This window comes from Protopterus annectens, chromosome 14.part0 (assembly GCF_019279795.1).
Source record: "Protopterus annectens isolate FY-2018-M chromosome 14.part0, PAN1.0, whole genome shotgun sequence".
Classification (NCBI taxonomy): domain Eukaryota; kingdom Metazoa; phylum Chordata; order Ceratodontiformes; family Protopteridae; genus Protopterus; species Protopterus annectens.
Genome location: NC_056748.1, coordinates 438,592,180 through 438,608,798, shown reverse-complemented (window position 1 = coordinate 438,608,798; position 16,619 = coordinate 438,592,180). Strand labels below are relative to the sequence as shown.

The 16,619-nt window shown below is 40.8% G+C and overlaps 1 protein-coding gene across 2 annotated transcripts in view; it reads right to left on the bottom strand.

Moving 5' to 3' along the window:
* The window catches only part of JAKMIP1 (janus kinase and microtubule interacting protein 1), a 2,220,219-nt gene that overhangs the window by 241,679 nt on the left and 1,961,921 nt on the right, over window positions 1-16,619 (bottom strand). For both annotated transcript variants that reach the window (XM_044056204.1, XM_044056206.1), the window contains exon 15: window positions 2,436-2,489. In XM_044056204.1, coding sequence (XP_043912139.1) covers window positions 2,436-2,489 — 54 coding nt within the window. The remainder of the gene's footprint in view (window positions 1-2,435; window positions 2,490-16,619) is intronic.

Below are 16,619 nucleotides of genomic sequence, written 5' to 3'. Positions count from 1 at the left end.
CTGGTGTACAGAGAATAATCATTTTTAACAAACACTCTAATGTCTCCAGTTTTTAATACTTTGCTCATCTGCCACAGTTTTGTCAAGATCAACTCCTTCTGCTAGTATGATTGCATCTTTACTAATATAGGCTTCAGCTTCCATCTCATGGCCAGGTTTGGAGCATTTACACAATGTCTCTTTCAATTAAATGTTGCTGTGGAATACCAATCCAGTTCCTGTTACAGATTAAAAATCTTAAACTTCTTCAGGGAAAGAGAAATCACTTTTTCTTTTACCAGAAACTACCTTACAAGAAGAGTCAATAGCCTGTACAAGACTCTGAGCCGAGCCCAATAAATCATTTCTGTCCAGAGAAACTGACACAGGAGAAGATAAATGTTTAGTTTTCTGTTTCTCTTTGGCAGGAAAGTTGGGGAAATAGACATAAGTATTGCTCACAACAGCTTCCTCAGCGATGAGCACAACATTCTGGCTAAGCAAGGGCACATTCCCTACCCATTCTACCATGACTGACCAAAGTGGCTCAACCTTGGACACTGATGGGATCTCGCCAGCCTCAAAGGACATGGTTAACAACTACTCAATGGTGGCTGCATGGACAACATGATGATCCAAGGAAAAAGATGAGTGCTCTGAGAAACCAGATTTAGCCACAGAAGAGTTACCCACCTGTGGCTGTGGTGATGGCATAGGTTGTTTAGTTAACTTTCTCTTTTTGTAGTTGGAAGAAGGGCAATCCAAAATTTGTGCTAGCTTCCCGAAGCTTAGCAGCAATAGTTGGTAAAACAGGAAAGTCATAAAGTCACTCTTTTCTCACACAAAATACAATAAAAAGCACATCAAACACATGCCCTAGCCCCCCAAAATAAACATGACTCGGAAAATGCAGATTTCAATAATGTTTAACAACTTTTTACCACAAAAGTAAAAAGTGTGCTCCAATTTAAAGGTACATAAAAGTAATGTGAAAGTAAATTAATATTTTTCTATAGCTTTAAAATAGTTATTTCACAAAAAAAATAAGTTTAAGTAACAAAAAAGTATGTGGAAGGTTTTCTCCTAGAGGATAACTTATCTGCCCAGCAATGGAACAGCATTAGCCAACCATCAATCCTCATAAGCCAGTAGAGAAGCACTCTACTTGGCAGCAGGAAAGTTCTGAAGGGTTTGGTGCCCAAACCATTCTTTTTATTCTGCTCAGCTCAGCTCAAGCTGAGTAATGGTTTGGGCATGTGGTAGGTGCCCTGAAGATTTGGAAGCTGGCCAGCTGTTATATGTTATGCAGAATATAATCTGTATATCTCAGGCTACTGCAGCAGCAATCAGTATAAAGAATATCAGTAAGTTCTTATCTCAGCTGATATTACATTAGATTGTTCCCATTGTTGTAAAAAAATCATGAATTCTTTTCTTCGATGCAGTTTCTTTAATTGATGACCAAATGTAGGATGCGTAATGCTGCATCATGATTTAGCCAACAGTACTGGCATTCCATGTGTATGAACCCACTGTGGTGGTGCTGCGGTAGTGTTGTAGCCTCACAGTAACACTCTGTCTGGTTCGATTCTGAACTAGAGTGTCTTCTGCGTGGAGACATGCGTGAATGGGTGTGCCTACGTTGAAGGTTGTGCATCAGGCCTGGCAAGCCGGTACGTAAAAAATCAACTGCCAATCATTAGCGGACCGGAGTTCCGCTGTGGTGACCCCTAACTGGGAAAAGCCGAAAGACAAAAACAAACAAACTGGCATTCCATGTGTATCATCTTTAACCATTTAACACTATCTAGAGTGCATACTCTTGGTGATTTTCATTTTAGTTTATTTTAAGACTGAGTAGCAAGATAAGCAAATGCAGACTACAAACACTAATAAACTCTAAAGGTAGATAACTTTGATTTGGCTCTTATTTCTTAGTTTTGAGTGTAACAGCTCCCCAAAATAGGTCTCAGTGTTTCAAACATGATAAAAGACCATAGGATGCTCTAAAATTTAAAAAAAAAAACGTACATTTTAACACTACCCCATAACATGCATTATTTTGGTGGTCTCCACCCCTTCTATGTACAAGGTCACTCTAGCAATCTAAAGGCAATACATCCTCAATCCAGGAAAATAACATTCTCACAAGTCAAATATAACTGAGGAAAATATTATCTGTGTTAGCTGCAGTCAAACATGCTAATTGCTGGTTGCATCTTAAACTGCATGTATTTTCAATCACTAGTTTTGTTTTTGTTTAATTTGGAATCATTATTTCCTTAGTATGCTACTTTTTTGTCATAACTTTTAGATTTACTCTTCATACCTCCAAGATCTAGCTGTAGAATATAGTAAGCAGGCTGGAGACTAATATCTTTCTTTTTCAAAGAATTTAAAATAAAACTAACGAAATAAAAGGAAATTAGCAAGTGTTTAGTATTTGAAATGATTACCCCATTGTCTCCAAGGATGTCTAACCTCTTCATCAGGTCTGGAATACTAACATCCTGAAAAAAAATGAAGACCATTAGACAAAAAAGAAACAAATTGCAGTTACATGTTGTTTAACATCTGCTATTTAATCATGCAAGTTTGTCTCTTTTATATACCTAACTAATAGCTATACTTTGGATTACAGAGATAGTATTAGGAGGTATTTGTCATCTGAACTAAAATATACTTAAAAAAAATTCCCTGCCACGGAACCCATATGGCTTTGATTCCAATAATTCATATGGTCTCAGTTTCTGATATCAAGTTTGTGACCTACTGATCTTCAAGAAACTTGACTGCCATGATCTCAAATTGGAATTTCCTGTTCTCCATGTACTTAATATTGTTGTTTTTGAATAGTGTAAGCGAGGTACTTACTCTTCATAAGTAGTAAATTATTTCAAAGGTTTGGCAGTTGATAGGGAATAAATCTGTCCAATATTCCCCTCTTTTTAAGTTCATGAATATTCTGCACATTGTAACAGAAAAACAATTAACACCACCGACCAACAAAACAGAAACTTTTAATGCATACATAAAATACTGAGTGCTTTTGTCTAAAATACTTCTTCGGAGCAACAAACTGGAGAAGGCACCCATATTATAGTACATTTTATACGAATGATAAGCAAGTCATGAGATGGAATCAATTAATACATACTAAAGCTGATACAGTTTAAAGAACCCTGTCTAAGAAATATAAACATGCTGAGCAAACCTGCTGTAGAAAAGAATATGTATAAAGCTAACTAACACTTAACCATGTAGCCAGACCAATAGCTAGGTTGAACAACACATACAATGCAGTAAAAAAAAGTACAGGAGTGAATGCAAAGATGAAATGACAATATATATATATATATATATATATATATATATATATATATATATATATATATATATATATATATATATATATATATAAAATATGTATAACTTTATATATATATATATATATATATATATATATATATATATATATATATATATACGGCTCCCCTTTATAATCTTGAAATATTGAAATCTCGAATTTCAGTATCTCGAAACCATAAAGGTGAATCCACAAAACACCGACAGCCCAAAACCGCGAAATTTGAAATCCAGGACACATAGCATACACCATAACACGCATACACCACAATACCCACAGTACAAAACAAAAAGAAAACACACATAAACATAACACCACACATCCACAAACGTACACTACAAATAAAAAGGGGGGCAAGCCCCCCTGAACCCCCCATGTGGGGGGCTGTGCCCCCACCCCACCCCTACTTATATATACTAACTCCGAGATCGCACAAACAGAAAAAGAAAGTAAACTCACACCCAGACATTCTACAGTCTGTCGCGTGCGCGCATGCGCACACACACACACACACACACACACACACACACACACACACACACACACACACACACACACACGCACACACACGCACACACACGCACACACACATACACACACACACACACACACACACACATACACACACACTCACATCACACATATACAAACACCAACAAACAACAAAGCTCTCTTCACCCAAGACTGGACTAGACAGTCAAGAGGAGAAGGTAAACACATGCACCACACCACACTCATCACATAGTCCCTCAAAACCTAAACCACCAAAACACAAACACAGCAACACAAAACACACACCTACATTAATGGAGGCTCTCAATAAAAATCTGCTCAAGCAACAGAGACCTCCAAAGCAGAAACGCATGCAACCTCCACCCCCCAACACAACCCAAATGACACACAGCCCACAAACTCAGTGTGCCACTCAACCACAGCCCATAAGGCATAACAATGTTTCCAACACTCTAGTCATAGGTGACTCTATAGTCAGGCACACTGATGTTCCATTCACCAGGCTAACCAAGGAGTAAGTTATTGTCAGCTGGCTGTCGGGTGCCAGGATTCGCCACATAACGCATGCAGTCAGGTCACTCCACAACAAGTACAAATATGACTCTGTCATTTTCCATGTTGGTGTGAATAACCTGAGACGTACCTCCCTGGACTACATGAAAAGAGACATGGAGGAGCTCTCCAATCTTGTAGCCCAGGCAGGTATGACCCTAGCCCTGAGTAGCATCCTGCAATCACCCAGAATGATACCACACTACAAGGACAAAATGATTGACTTCAACAATTGGCTAAGCTTCTGGTGTCATTCTAAGGGGATCAAGTATCTGTCTGCCTGGGATGACATGATCGACAGACCATGATGCTTTGCCAGAGATGGCCTGCACCTGTTGCCCTTGGGATTCCGGATACTGGCTAAGGATCTTGCCACCCCTATAGTGCCTTTTTTAGGCAAGGTTCAAAACATATTCACCACCGTAACAGGTACAAGCAAGCAAAATCTGAGGGTAATGCTACTCAATGCTAGAAGACTAAACCTCAAAATGCATTCACTGGAGGCACTCCTTAAAATGGAGAGCATCGACATCTGTGCAGTGATGGAGACCTGGTTCAAGGCTCCAGAGAGCACCACTGCATTACCAGGCTATAATTCATACCACACCTTTTGGCCACCTAACATGGACAGAAACACTAAAGGAGGAGGCGTGTCCATATTCATTATGGATATCCACACCTCCAGGCTAGTTGCTCAGCATAATGCATCCGGGATTATCCAAGTGCAACTAACTCTGGGCAAGACCGCAATCCAAATTGTAACTTGCTACAGATCCCCCACCATGCCCCAGGATTCCCACTCCTCATTTCTTGATACACTGGAAAATATTAGGGTACAACCCAACACCCTAATAATGGGCGATTTCAACTACCCCACCATTAACTGGGAAAACTACTCATGTACCAACTCTTTTGCTCAACGTTTTCTGGAATTCATAAATTCCAATGCCTTGGATCAACTTATCCACAACCCCAGGGGCCACAATATCCTAGACCTGGTCATTACCAACATGGGTGACCGGTGTTCCACACCAGAGGTCAGTTCCTCATTGGTCAGATCCGACCACAAGCTAATCAGCCTAGACATCCACATCCCGCCCCCACCCCCCATTAGGGACACCACCGCAAAAACTTTCTCCAAAGCTAACTTCACGCTTCTTAAGACAGAAGTGGCAAATTTCACAACACCCATGCAGATGAACAATAGAGGTACGACTGCTGAATCCTACACAAATGCACTTTATAAGCACTTACATGAGTGCATGGATCATGCTATCTCTAATAGATCCAAGATGCTATCCTCTAAAAAAGGAAGCCAATCTGGTGGTCCCCTGCCATAAACAAACTCTACAACAGAAGAAAGAAACTGTTGCAAAAAAGAGTAGAATCCCATGACTGGAAGAACTACCTGGTCAGCCTCAGTAAGAAGCTGAGATCCCTCATAAAATCATCCAAAGCTAGTTATGAAAACAATATCACCACTGATTCTAAAGGCAACCACAAAGCATTTTATACCTATGTCAAGAATCTCAATGACAACACTCAGATCTACTCTGAGTTACAGCACAATGGCACTAAATATACAAAACCAACTATTGCCAACATCCTAGCAGATAGGTTCAGTGCTAACTGTACCCCCTTCACCCCGTAAAGGGCCCATCTCTGTACTGGAAGAATGCAAAGTTCCTGTAATCACAGCTGCACAGGTAAAAAACACACTCTACAAAGCCAAGAACACAGCATCCATGGGATCTGACAACATCCCAGGCTGCATTCTACATGAACTACAGAATGAACTGGCACCCCACCTAAGCACAATGTTCAATCATAGCCTTACCTCAGGCTTTGTGCCCACTGAATGGTGCACAGTGATGGTTATCCCACTCCACAAAGGGGGAGCCACCATGGACCCCGGAAACTACCACCCCATTAGCCTAATGAGCCTGGTCTGCAAGGCCATGGAATGTATCATTGTGGAACTTATAAACAAAGACATTGGTAATCTTCAAACTGTGGACCCTACCCAGTTTGGGTTTGTAAAATCAGATCATGTCTTCTAAACCTGATAGACTTCTTGAAGCAGTCACCAAAGCAGTAGATGAGGGTAAGGTGGTTCACACAGCCTATCTAGATCTCACCAAGGCTTTTGACACCATCCCCCACTCTGGAATTATAGATAAACTCACTAAACTAGGTATAAATCCCTATGTCACAAGATGGGTTGCCAACTGGCTCACTGACAGAACCCACACTGTGAAAGTAGCAGACTCCAAATCCGACTTCAGACCAGTGACAAGTGGAGTACCACAGGGTTCAGTCCTGGGTCCTCTCCTGTTTGGTATCTACTTTTCTGAAGTACAGGCAAACACAGAAGGCCTTTGGCTAATGAAGTTCGCAGATGGCTGCAAACCACGAGCCATACTTGAAACTCCTAATGATGTGGACATCCTACTAAAGGGCCTCACTGAGGCAGATGCCTGGTGTCAAAGCCTTGGCCTCAAGCTCAATGCCAAAAAGTGCATTGTCATCCCCTTTGGTAAAAACTCATTACCCATGAGCTACCACATAGGTGGTAGTCTACTTAACACCGAATGTGATAAGAGACCTTGGGACACAGGTGGACAGTAGCCTCTCCTTTGATAATCACATTGCCACAGTGGTCAGGAAATCCTTCTACATGGCACACCTCATGACAAAAGGTTTCTCATCCAGGAAAAAAGAGATCATTGTTCCCCTCTGCTCATCACTCATTAGACCCATTATAGAGTACAACACCCCTTTTGGTATGTACCTCACAAGACATCTACAACAACTGGTAAGGCAGCAGAAATACTTCACAAAGAGGATTACTGGCCTCAGACAGATGCCTTACACAGACCGACTCAAAAACGTTGAGCTTTACTCCGTCGCATATCGCCTACTTGGAGGCGATCTCTGCCTAACATACAAAGCTATGTCAAACCCAGAGCTGTTGGACATGCTCCACTTAAAGAAATCCCAATCCCTCCAAGCTATACATTCTAGGGCCCTAAACCTTGTCACCACAATAAAAAGAACATGCTGGAGGGATAGATTCCTGTCCCAGAGACTTCCTATACTCTGGAACAAACTACCTATCTATATCAAACAAAGCTCCTCATTAGCACTCTTCAAGAAAAATCTTGATGATCGGATGGGAAATAGGAAATTCACCCTGGGGATCACCTCTGTGGCTCTGCTCTACAGGGGCACAGGAAAATAATTTTCTTGGGTGGCGAAAGCCAGGGTACCTTTTTGGCTAGGCTTGTATAGGCCCTAGGGCTGATAGCCTAGTACCTACCTATGAACCTATGAACATCCAACACTTACACACTCATACTTTCACCTGCCTACCCTAACCCACATGTACAACTTACAAACACACTCACATACACTCAAACTCCCACCCAAAACCCTTACAAAACAATCGCTTACCTTAAATTCCACCTAAATCCACACACGACACCGGACACCATCCACACAAAACACCGCAAGTAACATAGTGTAACGCCATAACCGCAAATCGAGATATTCAAATTTGCGATTATGCACTTTTGCTATTTTAAAAATTTGCCTTTATGGTCTCCATTTGCATGAGCCACATTTGTACATGCAGCTGTGGCCTAAACATTTTTTCTGAACCCTGATTCTAATATCTCTTATGGTTCTCCCCTCTAGAATAAGTAATCACAGGTGCACCCCAATACATTTCTTCAGGACTTCACTGAAGACTGTGAACCAAAAAGACCTGACAATGCTAACGTAAAATTGAGTAGTGTTACTAAAAGGAATTATAAACATAGGCTTATTCTTCATATTGTGTGAAGTGCTACTGCGGGTGCTAACAATGGGGATATCAGTGCAAGTGGAGTTGCAAATTCTATCAGGAGGAAATATGAGGAGGACGGGAGCAAAATGACCCTGCCTATGGCCTACCACTTCAGTCTTGATTTTATTAAGAAAATTAATAGGGTACCCCCTGTCCAGAAATAAACAAATCAAATGATGTAATTCAGAATCAAAGTCAGAGTAATTGGAAATGAGGCGAGAGAGCCCTAACCATCTGCCTCTTAACTACCAACTTCTTCTGGAACAGGGGGTGACAACTTTCAAAATGGAGATATGTGTTTATAAAAGTCTCCTTTCCATAAATTGTAGAAGTGTAACAACCCTTAATAGAATCTTTGCCAAGTATGATGTCTAAATAATAAATAAACTCAGCACTGATAGTGTAAGTAAATTGAAGAAACATGGTAGAAGTCTGCCATACACCAAGAAAGTGTTTTCATTCCTTCACACTCCCATTCCATAAAAATTAGAACATCATCCAAGTATCTAAAATACCCATATGTCAATGCAAGAAACTCAGGGGTGAATACGGTGGCTTTCTCCCACATGGCAAGAGTAATGCTGGCAGAAAAAGGTGAAGTGCCAAGACTGGAAAAACTTCCTTATTAGCCTCAACAAAAAGTTGAGATCCCTCATCAAAACTTCTAAAGCCAGCTATGAAGGCAGAATTGTGGCAGACACTAAAAACAACCACAAAGCAGCAGTACCAGGTTTGTTCTGAGTTACTGCACAATGGTATCTCCTATACTGAGCCAATAGATATTGCCAACATACTGGCCGACAGATTCAGTGACAACTTTACCCCCCCCCCAAAGGACCAATCACAATACCAGAGGAATGCCAGGCACTCAGCATTACTGCTGCACAGGTTAAAGCTGCATTGTCCAAGGCCAAGAATACAGCTTCCATGGGACCGGACAATATCCCCGAATGTGTTCTACATGAACTACAAAGTGAACTGGCACCACATCTGTGTGCCCTGTTCAAACACAACCTCACCTCAGGCTTTGTCCCTACTGAATGACACACTCCTACAGTCATCCATCTCCATAAAGGGGGAGCAACTACAGACCCTGGGAATTATCCCCATTAGACTAAGTCTGATATGTAAGGTTATAGAGCGCATCATTATGGACCTAATTAACAAGGATATAGGGAATCTCCAAACTCTAGATCCCACTCAATTTGGTTTTGTGAAAGGTAGATCATGCCTGCTCAAGGCAGTTCATACAGCCTACCTCAATCTGGCCAAGGCCTTTGATACCATTCCCCACTCAGGAATTATTGATAAACTCACCAAACTAGGCATCAACCCTTATATTACTAGGTGGGTTGCAAAGTGGCTCACAGATAGAACCCAAGTCAGACTGCTGACCAGCCACAAGTGGAGTCCACAGGGATCGGTCCTGGGTTCTCTACTGTTTGGCATCTGCTTCTCAGAAGTCCAGGCCAACACGGAGGGATTCTGGCTGACCAAGTTCGCAGACGACTGCAAGCTGGGAGCCATTATTAATTCCCCAAGTGATGCTGACATACTACAGAAAGGCCTCAATGAGACCAATGACTGGTGTCGAAACCATGGCCTTAACTCTTTACATCCCAGTGATGCCTCCAGGTGCATCTGCAGTTACCTCCTACTGCTCCTCTAGGCGTCAAATATTACTTGTTCATACTTGCTTTAATAATTCCAAAACCATGCTTCATACAAGGTATAAGAATATTTTATCTTGTAGCATACATGATGGCAAACACACTTATATTGATATTTGACCTCTATCAATGAGTATTTGTTAGAATTGTAAGGTGATAACTTCATTTTTAAAGGCTCAGGCCACACCCACTAGGAGTTAAAGGTACACACTCAAAAGAGTTGTACTGGAGGGAATGAGTAAGCTTAACGCCAAAAAATGCTTCATAATCCCTTTTGGGAAAAACTCAGTTCCCACTAATTACCACATCGATGGGAGACCACTGAACACTGAAGACATTATAAGAGATCTGGGGACACAGGCTGACAGTAACCTCTTCTTCGACCACCACATTGCCACTATGGTCAGAAAGTCCTTCTATGTGACACAGCTCATCATCCAGGAAGAAAGAGGTCATCATCTCTCTCTACTTTTCCCTCATTAGGCAAGTCTTCGAGTATAATGCCTCATTTGGCATGTACCTCACTCAACACATGCAACAGCTGGAAAGGCAACAAAAGTATCTCATGAAGAGGATCCTAGGCCTTAAACACATGTCCTACATGGCCAGACTCAAAAAGCTCCAGCTATTCTCCATCTCATATCGTCTACTAAGAGGCGATCTCTGCTTGACTTACAAAGCCATGTCTGACCCAGCTCTGTTAGAAATGCTACATCTAAAGAAATCCCAGTCCCTCACCACATGATCCAGAGATCTCAACCTCATTACTACAATCAACAGAACATGCTGGAGGGACAGGTTCATAACTCACAGTCTGCCCATGCTCTGGAATAGACTTCCCATACATGTCAAGCAGAGCACCTCAATGGGCCTCTTCAAGAGAAATCTTGATGAGTGGATGGGGAATAAAAAGTTTACCCCGGGGATCACGCCAGTGGCTCTACTTGATAAAGGCACTGAGAACTAACGTCGGGCAGCATGATGCCAGGGCACGTCTATGGGCTAGGCTTTTAAAGGCTCCAGGGCCATTAGCCTAGTACACACCTATGAACCTGTAAAGGGGGGTGCATGCCATGCTCATGGTAACTCCTAATATCTGGTGATAGAATTCCCCCTCAAAACAAAGACAGTTGCTATTGAGGGTCAAATCCAGAAGAGAAGAGACCATACGCATGTCATTAGATGGCATCGATGAATGAACTGCTAAATAACAGGTGAACCACTCATCACACATGGCAAAGATTCTGTTAAGGCTTGTTGCACTTTTACAATTTACAGAAAGGAGATACCAGGGATTTCTCAAAATCTAAGTGCTATAACAACACCAACAGCAGTATGGGATCATGGGGTGGGGGAGAAACATTTGACACTAGGGATTACACTAATTTCTAGCGCCATAATGGCACTTACAGTGGTATGGAGTTCAGGGCTGGGGGAAATACTAGCCACCAGGTATCGTGGACTCATGTCGCAATGGCACGTAAACTACTACTGGGATCAGGGGGTGGGGGAGTATTCTAAACCCCTGTGCCTTAACAGCACTTCAACTAGTACAGGGATAAGGGGTGGGGGGAACCATTAGATAGGAGAAGGGCAGTCTAGTCAAGAACCTAGTACAGGGATCAGGGGTGGGGGGAGTGTTCTAAACCCTTGTGCCTTAACAGCACTTCAACTAGTACAGGAATCAGGGGTGGGGGGGGGACCATTAGATAGGAGAAGAGCAGTCTAGTCAAAAACAGGTGTATGGTCTGTGGCATGTGTGTGTATGTGTGTGTGTGTGTGTGTGTGTGTGTGTGTGTGTGTGTGTGTGTGTGTGTGTGTGTGTGTGTGTGTGTGTGTGTGTGTGTGTACTGTTTGTGTTTCAATATACTTCTGTGTGTGTGGGAGAGTAACTGAAGAGATCCCAATGCTTACACAAGCAGCAGTTAACTGATGTGCATGACTCAGTAATAGCTGTGATTCAGAGACATAAAAAGTAATTGATACAAGGTCTTTCCTCATTGAGGCTAACATGTCTCTGGATTGCAAAATACCATATCGTAGAAAAAGGGTCCTTTCAGTGTGATCCATATGGCTTGTGCTAGGCCATTTTATGAATTCCTGGGATTGTCTGCTGTATACTGACATTGGTGTTATTCATTTTGTTATGTTCATATAAGCTTGCTTTTATAAAATAAAACAGCTTAATATGTATCTATTCTAGAAATGTACTGCATTCCATACTCAGAAGAACTCCTATATGCATCCTTTACTGAAACTGGACGTAATGCAGTTTGATAGACTGTTTTATTATATAGCTCAAATACATTTATAACATACAAATATAAAACAATCTCTCTGCCTACATGCTGTTACATGAAGAACTTCAGGTTCTCATACATCTTCTTCCTTCACTGTATGCAGGCAACTGAAACCTGTAAGTATATTTGTGTTAATATCAGCTAATCTCACTGGCATCATTACAGGCCTGTGTGCATTAACTTCAGATGGCGGAACATTTTTTGAGCATGCAACATCTGTGGCTGCAGCAGTGGGGTTTAACATTTCCTAGCCTTTCTCTTGCCTGAGGGCTTTATCATATGTATTATAATCTCAGGCGGAGCCAATAGCAGCTAATTAGTTTACATCATGAGAGGGGATACCGTGAAATATCTCTTCAGTAAAGACTACAGTACATTTCTTTTAAGCCATTTAAAGTTCCTTTCCTATCATGTTACTAAAACAACAATAATAATAATACAGTTACATTGCAGTTACTTGGCTCTTGATTCTTTGATTTCCATCCAGGTGCCTTCTATGTGCACTTTGCATGTGCTCCATGTGACTGCATAGCTTCTCACTGGGTGCTCCAGTTTCTTTCCACATCTCAAACACATGCTTTGTCTTTGTCACTACTTCTCAGGTTCAGGTGTCCAATACATTACTTCCTTTCCTATTCATTAAATCAGGCAAATGTAACAGAAACCTCCAATTGTAGTTGGCTAAGAGAATAAAGGACAAAAGACTGACCCAGGGATTCAGAAAGAACCTCCAGTGCTCATGTTAAGGGCTGAGGTAAAAACACCCCATTTCTGTGATACAGTACTATTGAAGTCAGATAGACATTAACCACAATGAGGAAATACCTCATTATCAGCTAATTTGTATGTCCCTGAATGACTCTTACCTACTGTAAGTGTAAGTCAGCACTTCTTTCAAAAGTTAACACTGGCAACTGATGCATAATTTTAGTACAGGGACCCCCCCATTCACTAACACACACACACACAGACACACACACAGAGACACACACACACACAGACACACAGACACACAGACACACACACACACACACACACACACACACACACACACACACACACACACACACACACACACACACACAAACACAGACACACACACACCACGTATCCCATACCTATCTCTGTGTTGACAGAATTTCCCCAGTGTCGGCTTCATATCCTTCACTAAATTCATGCTAGTGAAAAAACTGTTATTCTACTGACTTTCTAAGTTTGTAAGAAGAATAACTGAAATCTGTCCCTCCTTGTCCACCATTAAGTTTGACTTTGCCCTTCTCCCTTGTGATTTACAAACTGTTGTAGGCATTGAATAATGCCTAAGGTCCTTGTTATATATTAAAAAACCCTGCTGCGTACACATATGAGTTAGTGCAGGGGTTTCCTGCTGATGTTTTTTTCAGTCAAGGGTCAGTTTTCAAAGAGTTTCCTGTTATTTACTTTTTTCTTCGCAATCCTTGGGTATTATCTACATTACATCCCTGGTATCTAGTGGTAGTTCAGAAGGCTAATAACTTTTGTGGGACAGTATAGGTTGGAATCCTTTTTAGTGCCTTTAAGTCACTCTATTTACATCATCCCTGATGTATAGTATGTCCACACTACAGACTGTTTTTTCCAATTAACTGCCTTTAAAGCACACTATATAGAGTACACCTGGGGCCTAGTAAACCCCACATATCTTGTATAGTGCCCTTAATGCATGATCTGTTATCACCAGTGCCTAGTGTCCCCTCCACCCAGGTCTTGTGTAGCAGCCATTAAGGCATGGTAGTGAAGAATTCCTCTAGGTGTCTAGTGTTCCCCCAAACCTACTTCTTTAGTGTTCTCTCTAGTGGCTAATGGTCCCCCAACCCACGTGGTTCCCCCAAACCTCATCTTCAGAGTTATTCTATTTTGACTAATGTTGCAGGCTTTGATCATTAATCTAAGGGTGCGTGGAAGAATGACAGCCACCCCAATCCCCCCCCCACCCCCATACACACAGCCCCTTCCCTACCTGATCCTATGCATGGATATTATATGACTTGCTAACAATAAGATCTTAGACAATGGATGTTGATACAGTAAACTCTCAGTTAACCTGCACCACTGGGGATTGGTAGATGCTGGATAACTGTATTTTCTGGTTGCTTGAGAGTTACTATTAAAAATAGGCTTGACTAATACTGTACACTATAATATTTCTTTGGTTTGACTTGTTCTTAGGTTGGGGAGAGACGGAATGTATTCCTATCTTCCTTTTTAAAACTCTAAAACTTTAAAAACATGAGGTATGTTTCTGTCGGGGAGGAGGGAATAAAAAGTGCAACACATGAAAATTGTACTGTATTCCTTCGATTTTTTTTTCTGGTTGCTTGAGTTCCGGTTAACTGAGAGTTTACTGTAGTTTTGGAGTGGTGGCAAGGCTTCCGTAAGTTTCCACCTGGAAACCATGAAGTATAGCCATGCAGGCTTTACTTTAAAGGATAAACAGTTGATATTTATACAAATACCATGCTTTTAAGTGTCCAGGTCATTGTAATCATTTTGTTACAACCTCTAATCAGCATTTTCTGCTATATAAATTGGAAGGATTAAATTATCTGCAACCTTAACTGCCCCACAAGGAAGTTATAAGAGCCTATAACAGTGTAGATTCTAAATCTTTATTTTACCTTTTTTATACTGGTACAGTGGTAGCCTTTTTCCACTTATAAGGAAAAATGACTTCACTAAAATTCCTGTTAAAAAGACATTATTACAGTTTGGTCTAGCTTATGATTCCCCATTCTATTACCTTTTCCTCTCTTATTATTTACTCCCAATACCTTGTTTCATTGCCAGTTTTCTCTGTAAATTCCAGCCCCCCTGTTGTCTGTTGTTTGCATCCCTAACTGCAGTCATTCATATTGGTAGAATTTCCTTTTGCCATTCCTGTGTTGGCTTACTTCTTAGAATACTTTCTGCTACCTTATGAATGTAATATTCTGTATGATTATTATTATTATCCTTAAGGATCTATATCCAAAATCCCAGTCTCACCTTGAGTCTTGAGTTTCACCTTTGTTCCATCATCATCCCTGTCCACTTTGTATTACAGCTTTTGATTTGTGCTATGTATAGGAAACTTAACTGTGTAGCTCTGCAATACCCCTTCAAATCAGGTAATCCCAAACCATCTTGTTCTATTGGAAGAATCAGCTTATCCCATTTGATCCTTGCAGTCTTCCCCTCCCAGATAAAATCCTTCAACTCTTTATTAATTTCTACCCATAACTTCTCCTCTGGTTGATAAAATATGCCTGATCTGTGTATAAAACTAAAAGGACTAAAAACATTTTAATTGTTTATATCTTGCTATCCATATCCATAAAACAGAGCTTCCAATTTCACAGTTTTTGTATTATCTTTATTTAGACCCTTCCATACTCTTAAGTACTTAATTTTATCATGTCCTCATAAATATGGATATTGCTGAACCGGTTTGTGTGAGAGGAACATAGTTTACAGCTGTTGCCTTTGTTTTATCTTCATTAATTTTGTATCCTGAAAGACTCAAAGCCATCTCAAAATGCTTCACAACAATGAAACACCCTTTTCTGGTTTTATCAGGTATAAAATAATATCTGTAAATAAAGCCAGCTTTTCTTGACTACCATATCAGTTATATCCTTGAATTTCTGAATCCCTTATTTTCTTTGCCAGTTGATCTAAATATAATGCAAATAACAAACAGTAAAGTGGACACCCCTGCCTGGTGCCTCTGCTCAAACAGAATTTATTGTCAAGGAACCTAATAACTTTAATGTTTGCTTTTGATCCCTCATATATCCTCATAATCAACCTTATAATTTTATCAGGGAATGCAAATGTTTCCATTGCCCTACTCATAAAATCCCAGCTTACAATGCTGAATGCTTTCTCTGCATCAGGACCCACCAACAGTGGTATTTTCTTACCTTCTTCTTCCCTCTGGGTCATTATTGTTCTATTAATGTTGTCAAATCTTTCCCTCCCCTCCACAAAACCACATTGATCCATATCTACCAATTTTGGTATCACTTTTGCCGCTCTTTTAGCAATTACAGGCATAGGCACTTTATAATCATGGTTTAGAATTGAAATGGGCCTATATGAAGCTGGATCTGATGGGAATTTACCATCTTTAGGTATTACAGCCACCACCACTTTCTTCCAGGTTGTTGGTGCTTCTCCTCCATTTAAAATACTGTTAAACAAAACCTTGCAGATCTTTATTGGTTTCTTCCCTCCTAGCTTCCAAACTTCCACAGGAATGCCATCTCTTCATGCGGTAGCTTGGTTATACATCACCATTTTTATCTCATCTCCTCCTATCCTAACTGTCAGTAATTGAGTCTCATCTACCTTTAACCTTGGCATATTTAATT